This window comes from Ranitomeya variabilis, chromosome 2, assembly GCF_051348905.1.
Source record: "Ranitomeya variabilis isolate aRanVar5 chromosome 2, aRanVar5.hap1, whole genome shotgun sequence".
NCBI lineage: Eukaryota > Metazoa > Chordata > Amphibia > Anura > Dendrobatidae > Ranitomeya > Ranitomeya variabilis.
In genome coordinates this window covers 566,532,573-566,541,692 of record NC_135233.1, presented here as the reverse complement: position 1 = coordinate 566,541,692, position 9,120 = coordinate 566,532,573, and the positions used below count along the sequence as shown (strand labels likewise).

General features: G+C 47.1%; 1 protein-coding gene across 1 annotated transcript; it reads left to right on the top strand.

The window, feature by feature from the left end:
* The first annotated feature begins 282 nt into the window (after positions 1-282).
* LOC143803880 (uncharacterized) lies at positions 283-3,471 on the top strand. The gene is made up of 2 exons (XM_077281642.1): positions 283-1,026; positions 3,342-3,471. The coding sequence occupies exons 1-2, from the start codon at positions 283-285 to the stop codon at positions 3,348-3,350; spliced, it is 753 nt and encodes a 250-aa protein (XP_077137757.1). The 3' UTR covers positions 3,351-3,471.
* The last annotated feature ends 5,649 nt before the right edge of the window (positions 3,472-9,120 follow it).

Genomic DNA, 9,120 nt, shown 5'->3' with positions numbered 1-9,120 from the left:
TGTGCATGTGTCTCTGTGTGTGGGCGGAGAATATGTGCGTGTGTCTCTGTGTGTGGGTGAAGAATATGTGCGTGTGTCTCTGTGTGTGGGTGGAGAATATGTGCGTGTGTCTCTGTGTGTGGGCGGAGAATATGTGCATGTGTCTCTGTGTGTGGGTGGAGAATATGTGCGTGTGTCTCTCTGTGTGTGGGTGGAGAATATTTGCGTGTCTGTGTTTGGGCGGACAATATGTGTGTGTCTGTGTGTGGTCGGAGAATATGTATGTGTGTCTCTGTGTGTCACATGTCATCAGAGACTTATGTGTACGATGATGCCACAGGATCAACAATCCTGTCTAAAATAAAAACAAAAGCAGACTTTTTACATATACCAAATAGAGATATTAAGACAAGAGATTGGGAGAAGGAGAAAAAGAGACTTATAGCCTACGACCTACACTGCGCTACCCTTGGGGAATATCATCGGCAGGGGAAGATTCCACGAGGCCTACGGTGTAACCTCCGACCAACTCTATTCTCGGATAACGACCAATATTGCACTACATTCCAAAAAATACTCAATAAGTGCTCCTTTGATATTATCTTACTGACTATTGAATTCTTACAGGAGGCTATAAAAGAAACAGAAGATAAGGTCGCAACCATCGAGACGCAACTCACCTCTACCCTCAGCAGTTCTGAGTTCAACACCTTAAAGAGCAAAGTCGATTCCATCCTAGCATCACATCAAAAAACATTGGAAGAGAGGAAAAGAACGAAATTCCAGAGAGACACCGAGGATTATTTGAATAACAAAGTCTATCGATGGGACGAAACGACCCACAGGCGAGCTTATCCGAGATCACGTCGCCCACCAGGGAGATCAGCAGCCTCCGGGGACTCCTCACCGGCCGGGGGATCCTCTCCTGGGTCCGGAAGCGACGTCGGTGGAACTACAACAAAAGTGGCTTTTTTAGGCCAAGGCGGTCGCCTACCAGGAGGTCGAGAAGGAAAGGAACGAGAACGCCAGATGACTCTCCGGTCACAGGTAGGGGTCCAAACCTGGTAGTAAATATTTCCGACTATTCTCTTTCCCCTCTTGAGCTCAGGGTGCTCAACAAGGGTCTATCCTTTTGCCCAACTCCTAGATGGGATTCTTTCCAGTTAGAAAAGGATTTACAGAGTTTTTATCGCAGTATACGTCTGAAGGTACACTTTGAGAATAATCCTCATTTCACCGTGAACACACTAGGATCAGTACCAGATAGAGATAGAGGTACACTCATTACATTGGACTCATTGGGGCTGAGAAACCCCAGTAAATTCATGCCCCCAAAAACTAATCACGCTGTTGAGACCTTTATCACCCTCCTAGACAGGGACATCAAAGAAACCATCCTCGACCAATGTCTAGGTTTTCTTCCAATTAGACATAATCTCACACCCCTCGAAAAACAAGCACTCACTGCACTCAGGGACAACAAACATATTGTAATCAAACCGGCGGATAAAGGTGGGGCCACCGTAGTGATGAATAAAAGCCACTACACAGCTGAGATTAAGAGACAATTGTCAGATACAACCACGTATAAAAAAATTCAATCAGACCCAGTGTACAACATTCGGAGAAAGATAGACATCATCTTGGCCAAACACTCACAATTACAAACCATTGATGACAAAACCAAAACCTTTCTGATTAATAATTATCCGGTAACACCAGTGATATACATTCTTCCAAAAATCCATAAAAATCTACAAAATCCCCCTGGACGCCCCATCGTGGCATCCACGGACTCGATACTTAATCCCATATCCATCTACCTTGAAAAAATACTTACGCCATATACCCACAAAACCAAATCTTTCATCCTGGATACAAGTGACTTCCTCACAAAGATTCGTGACATCAACACTATCCCAACCAACAGCATTTTATGTACCTTTGATGTCAACAGTCTATATACTTCCATCTCACATGATACAGGTATAGAAGCTGTTTCCCTAACTCTATCTGAAGCAGGAATGGACACCCGCTCTCAAGAGCTCTGTCTAGAATTACTCAATCTAGTACTCAGGGAAAACTACTTTCTGTTTGGGGACGACTTCTATGTCCAAACATGCGGCACCGCCATGGGCTCCAACATGGCGCCCGCTTATGCTAATCTATATATGGATCGTTTCGAAAGGGATTTCATTTATCCCAATCTATTATTCCAACAATATGCTCGCCAATGGTATCGTTACATAGACGATATATTTTGTATATGGCAGGGGGACCACAACTCCCTAACAACCTTCTACAACACTATCAATGAAATCCGATCAGAACTCAAATTTTCCATTTCACATGACACGGAGACAATCACGTTCTTAGACACCAAAGTGTGTAAAGATGCCCAGGGTGCTCTTACCACCGATATTTATACCAAACCCACCGACCGGAATAACCTTTTGCTATACAACAGTTGTCACCCTAAATCCACCAGAAATAGTCTTCCACGATCCCAGTTCAAAAGGGTCTCCAGAATAGTATCTAACCCCACCACCAGACAAACCAGACTACAAGAGATGTCCAGTAAATTTGAGGACAGGAATTATCCGGACACACTCCTCAACACAGAGATGACCAGAGCTCTATCCGAAACTAACCCCCCAATGACTCCTGTTTCTAAACCATCCAGGCTACCCTTCGTCCATGGTCACCATCCATCAATGCAGAGGGTTCACAACCTGATCCACAAACAGTGGCCACTTCTCTCCAGGGCATATCCCAGAATAGCGGTTTTTAAAAATCCCCCTCTAATGTGCTTGCGTAGACCACCCAATATAAAGGACAAACTGGTCAGGGCCGATGTTGGCTCTACAAAACAAACCATGACCCGCACACTTAGTGGACAAACGAGAAGGGGCACATTCCCATGCCTGAATTGCACATGCTGTTCTAACATCATAAAAGGGAGTGAGGTGGTCCATCCCCGGACAGGGAAATCATATCCCATCAGAGATTACCACACGTGCGAATCGAACTATGTGGTATACATCATCAAGTGCCCATGTGGCTTACTGTATGTGGGCGAAACAATCCAGGCGATTAGAGATCGAATCGCAAGCCACAAATCTACGATTAGATGTGGTAAAACCTGGTTGCCACTGCCAGCGCACTTTAAAGAGGCTAGACACAACATATCGCAACTTCGGTTTCAGGTTTTAGAAAAAGTGCACAGACCAAGACGGGGGGGCAATCATATCCAACTATTGAGACAACGTGAAACATACTGGATCTATACACTGGACACACTCAGCCCCAATGGTCTTAATCGCGAAATTGACTGGCTAATATGATACCTTTTTCTTCCATAGACCCACTGAATAGTCGCACGCAACCACTCAACAATCCCCTTTGTGGAGTTGGTAAGATCCCTCACCTTAGTGCAGAATTTTGTCTAAGTTTCCTTCTTTTTTACTAATTTCCCCCCCTTTTTTTACTAATTCCTTTTTTTACTAATTCCTTTCTAAGTTTCCTTTTGCTCCTTTGGTTTGGACTCCTACTCAGTCAATATAACGTTGAGAATTGTTGTATGCCATCACCTGCCTTGCATTTTCGTTATGTATTTACAAGATGCATTATTGGTTTATAACATGATTATGATTCCGCCATGTATGCAGGTTTTCTACTACACAACCCTATGTGTTACTACATAACTGTTACTTATCTCCCCTGACCAGCACTTCAGTCAGTTATGATGTGTTACAGACAACATTTTGTATCCAACCATCATGCAGGCTCCATTTGGCACCTAGTGGCCTCCACACACCCATTTGACATCTCTTATTCCAGTATAAGTTAGGTCTTTTTTTATCTAAACCTCATTGACACTATTCACGATAATCCCGGTCAATTTTTCTGCCCCACACATGCATACGTCCTCCCACTGCGCATCTGATCTTGCTCCTGCCCTGTAACCGGACTCGCGCATGCGCAGATGCGACCTGCGCCCTTCCCTTATACAGTACGCTGCCTCGTCCCATTGCGCACGCGCCGGCGTTTTCAGCACTTCCCTGTTACAGAACGCTGTTCTGTCTCATTGCGCACGCGCCGGCGTTCTCAGCACTTCCGGTTGCATACCTCACCGGCGCTCTATATCTGAGCACCGCACATGGAGGAATCACCACGCCATTCACATCCTAAGGCACATTTGTGCCAGCACCGGACCCACTTGGGAACGTGGACGCCAGCACCAATCTTTACATAGACACGGCTGTGTCAGGATCCCCACACTTTGCTGCAGGTCGTCAGGCTTTACCCAGAGGGCGGCATCACTATTTCAGCAACTCACCGACATGCCATTCTGTGGACGTATGTCTGATTCTTCAGATAAGTATTCCCACATTCTACTTTTCTCCTACTAGCTACATTATAACGCATATCTTACACTGCTTCATTTCTTGTTAGTAACATACGCAGGGGCAGCACAACCTTAGGAGTACCGTTTAAGTTACTGTTTATCTTGGACTCCATACCACATTTCCTGTACCATATAGTGCTACAGGTCAGGTGCTTTCATTGTTTTTCTAACTAGAGCTCGATATCACCATGACACATCCTTAGCATTATACTTCTTAACAGGCTCCTGGCACGCAACTACGACAGCCATTCACTACATTGATTACAAGGAGCGATCCTTCAGCCCTAACCTCTTGGGTTTCCATGGAAACTGCATGGTAATAATCTACAACATAGCTCTTGATTTCCTAATATCAGCAGTTACACTCATCCCTATGCTTTTATCCTCCATCCTATTAGGATAGGACCCGTTTCCAGCACCGGTTAACCCTGGAACGGAGACTTTATTCTGCATACTAGGTGGGCTTCCCCTCTCCATTTTACTTTTTATGCACCTTTTGAAATTCACGGCATCTATTTATGAATAGACCCCTCATCAATTTCTTACATACATTGTGATTTTGAGTGGCTTTTTACTATTCAGTGTAAATCTATCTGTCCTATTATGGAACCCCTTCTCTGACTCCCTTGTTTTGTATATAGCCTTTGGTTATAGAACAATCCAATCCTTGCATATTTCGTTACACTGTCCCACAGAGCCATTTCTCTGTACATGATTAGCACCTATGAACTTTGTATGTAGTGTATATAATATGATTAGATTTGTATATATTATTTTGTTAATAGTTGTATTTTATGTTTTTTCCAGCGACGTTGTGACCAAGGCTATGTATTGGCCGAAACGTTAAATTTACCAGTCGCTTGATTGCACAACCACTGTCAATAAATTTCCACTTGCAAACATACCTTCCTGTACGTGTGCAGTGATCCTTATATATTCAGTGTCTCTGTGTGTGGGCGGAGAATATGTGTGTGTCTGTGTGTGGGCGGAGAATATGTGCGTGTGTCTCTGTGTGTGGGTGGAGAATATGTGCGTGTGTCTCTGTGTGGGTGAAGAATATGTGCGTGTGTCTCTGTGTGTGGGAGGAGAATGTGTGCGTGTGTCTCTGTGTGTGGGCGGAGAAAATGTGTGTGTCTCTGTGTGGGTGGAGAATATGTGCGTGTGTCTCTGTGTGTGGGCAGAGAATATGTGCGTGTGTCTCTGTGTGTGGGTGGAGAATATGTGCGTGTGTCTCTGTGTGTGGGTGGAGAATATGTGTGTGTGTCTCTGTGTGTGGGAGGAGAATGTGTGCGTGTGTCTCTGTGTGTGGGAGGAGAATGTGTGCGTGTGTCTCTGTGTGTGGGCGGAGAATATGTGCATGTGTCTCTGTGTGTGGGTGGAGAATATGTGCCTGTGTCTCTCTGTGTGTGGGCGGAGGATATGTGTGTGTCTGTGTGTGGGCGGACAATATGTGTGTGTCTGTGTGTGGGTGGAGAATATGTATGTGTGTCTCTGTGTGTAGGCGGAGAATACGTGTGTGTCTGTGTGTGGGCGGAGAATATCTGCGTGTGTCTCTGTGTGTGGGCGGAGAATATGTGCGTGTGTCTCTGTGTGTGGGCGGAGAATATGTGCGTGTCTCTCTCTGTGTGGGCAGAGAATATGTGCGTGTCTCTCTCTGTGTGTGGGCGGAGAATATGTGCGTGTGTCTCTGTGTGTGGGTGGATTATATGTGCGTGTGTCTCTCTGTGTGTGGGCGGAGAATATGTGTGTGTCTGTGTGTGGGTGGAGAATATGTATGTGTGTCTCTGTGTGTGGGCGGAGAATATGTGTGTGTCTGTGTGTGGGTGGAGAATATGTATGTGTGTCTCTGTGTGTGGGCGGAGAATATGTGTGTGTCTGTGTGTGGGCGGAGAATATGTGCGTGTGTCTCTCTGTGTGGGAGGAGAATATGTGCGTGTGTCTCTCTGTGTGTGGGCGGACAATATGTGTGTGTCTGTGTGTGGGTGGAGAATATGTATGTGTGTCTCTGTGTGTGGGCGGAGAATATGTGTGTGTCTGTGTGTGGGCGGAGAATATGTGCGTGTGTCTCTCTGTGTGGGCGGAGAATATGTGCGTGTGTCTCTGTGTGTGGGCAGAGAATATGTGTGTGTGTCTGTGTGTGGGCAGAGAATATGTGCGTGTGTCTCTGTGTGTGGGCGGAGAATATGTGTGTGTCTGTGTGTGGGCGGAGAATATGTGCGTGTGTCTCACTTTGTGGGCGGAGAATATGTGTGTCTGTGTGTGGGCAGAGAATATGTGCATGTGTCTCTGTGTGTGGGCGGAGGATATGTGTTTGTGTCCCTCTGTGGGCGGAGAATATGTGCGTGTGTCTCTCTGAGTGGGCAGAGAATATGTGCGTGTGTCTCTGTGTGTGGGCGGAGAATATGTGTGTGTTTGTGTGTGGGCGGAGAATATGTGCGTGTGTCTCTCTGTGTGGGCGGAGAATATGTGTGTGTGTCTCTCTGTGTGGGTGGAGAATATGTGCTTGTGTCTCTGTGTGTTGGCGGAGAATACGTGTGTCTCTGTGTGTGGGTGGAGAAGATGTGAGTGTCTGTGTGTGGGCGGAGAATATGTGAGTATGTCTCTCTGTGTGGGCGTGGAATATGTGTGTCTGTGTGTGGGCGGAGAATATATGTGTCTGTGTGTGGGCGGAGAATATGTGCTTGTGTCTCTCTGTGTGGGCGGAGAATATGTGTGTCTGTGTGTGGGCGGAGAATATGTGCGTGTGTCCCTGTGTGTGGTCAGAGAATATGTTCGTGTGTCTCTGTGTGTGGGAGGAGAATATGTGGGTGTGTCTCTGTGTGTGGTCAGAGAATATGTGCATGTGTCTCTGTGTGTGGGTGGAGAAAATGTGCGTGTGTCTCTGTGTGTGGGCGGAGAATATGTGCGTGTGTCTCTGTGTGTGGGCGGAGAATAGGTACGTGTGTCTCTGTGTGTGGGCGGAGAATATGTGAGTGTGTCTCTCTGTGTGGGCGGAGAATATGTGTGTGTGTCTCTTTGTATGGGAGGAGAATATGTGCATGTGTCCCTGTGTGTGGGTGGAGAATATGTGTGTGTGTGTGTGGGCGGAGAATATGTGCGTGTGTCCGTGTGTGTGGTCAGAGAATATGTTCGTGTGTCTCTGTGTGTGGTCAGAGAATATGTTCGTGTGTCTCTGTGTGTGGGAGGAGAATATGTGGGTGTGTCTCTGTGTGTGGTCAGAGAATATGTGCATGTGTCTCTGTGTGTGGTCAGAGAATATGTGCGTGTGTCTCTGTGTGTGGGCGGAGAATGTGTGCGTGTGTCTCTGTGTGTGGGCGGAGAATATGTTCGTGTGTCTCTGTGTGTGGGTGGAGAATATGTGCGTGTGTCTCTCTGTGTGTGGGCGGAGAATATGTGCGTGTCTGTGTGTGGGCGGACAATATGTGTGTGTCTGTGTGTGGTCGGAGAATATGTATGTGTGTCTCTGTGTGTGGGCGGAGAATATGTGTGTCTGTGTGTGGGCGGAGAATATGTGCGTGTGTCTCTGTGTGTGGGCGGAGAATATGTGCGTGTGTCTCTGTGTGTGGGTGAAGAATATGTGCGTGTGTCTCTGTGTGTGGGTGGAGAATATGTGTGTGTGTCTCTGTGTGTGGGAGGAGAATGTGTGCGTGTGTCTCTGTGTGTGGGCGGAGAATATGTGTGTGTCTCTGTGTGGGTGGAGAATATGTGCGTGTGTCTCTGTGTGTGGGCAGAGAATATGTGCGTGTGTCTCACTTTGTGGGCGGAGAATATGTGTGTGTCTGTGTGTGGGCGGAGAATATGTGCATGTGTCTCACTTTGTGGGCGGAGAATATGTGTGTGTCTGTGTGTGGGCAAGAGAATATGTGCATGTGTCTCTGTGTGTGGGCGGAGGATATGTGTGTGTGTCCCTCTGTGGGCGGAGAATATGTGCGTGTGTCTCTCTGAGTGGGCAGAGAATATGTGCGTGTGTCTCTGTGTGTGGGCGGAGAATATGTGTGTGTGTCTCTCTGTGTGGGCGGAGAATATGTGTGTGTGTCTCTCTGTGTAGGTGGAGAATATGTGCGTGTGTCTCTGTGTGTGGGCGGAGAATACGTGTGTCTCTGTGTGTGGGTGGAGAAGATGTGAGTGTCTGTGTGTGGGCGGAGAATATGTGAGTATGTCTCTCTGTGTGGGCGTGGAATATGTGTGTCTGTGTGTGGGTGGAGAATATGTGTGTCTGTGTGTGGGCGGAGAATATGTGCGTGTGTCCCTGTGTGTGGTCAGAGAATATGTGCGTGTGTCTCTGTGTGTGGGAGGAGAATATGTGGGTGTGTCTCTGTGTGTGGTCAGAGAATATGTGCGTGTGTCTCTGTGTGTGGGTGGAGAAAATGTGCGTGTGTCTCTGTGTGTGGGCGGAGAATATGTGCGTGTGTCTCTGTGTGTGGGCGGAGAATATGTACGTGTGTCTCTGTGTGTGGGCGGAGAATATGTAAGTCTGTCTCTCTGTGTGGGCGGAGAATATGTGTGTGTGTCTCTTTGTGTGGGAGGAGAATATGTGCATGTGTCCCTGTGTGTGGGCGGAGAATATGTGCATGTGTCCGTGTGTGGGAGGAGAATATATGCGTGTGTCTCTGTGTGTGGTCAGAGAATATGTGCGTGTGTCTCTGTGTGTGGGCGGAGAATGTGTGCGTGTGTCTCTGTGTGTGGGCGGAGAATGTGTGCGTGTGTCTCTCTGTGTGTGGGCGGAGAATATG

Coding starts and splice junctions, on each gene's coding strand:
- LOC143803880 (XM_077281642.1), top strand. CDS start 283: ATGTCATCAGAGACTTATGTGTACGATGATGCCACAGGATCAACAATC.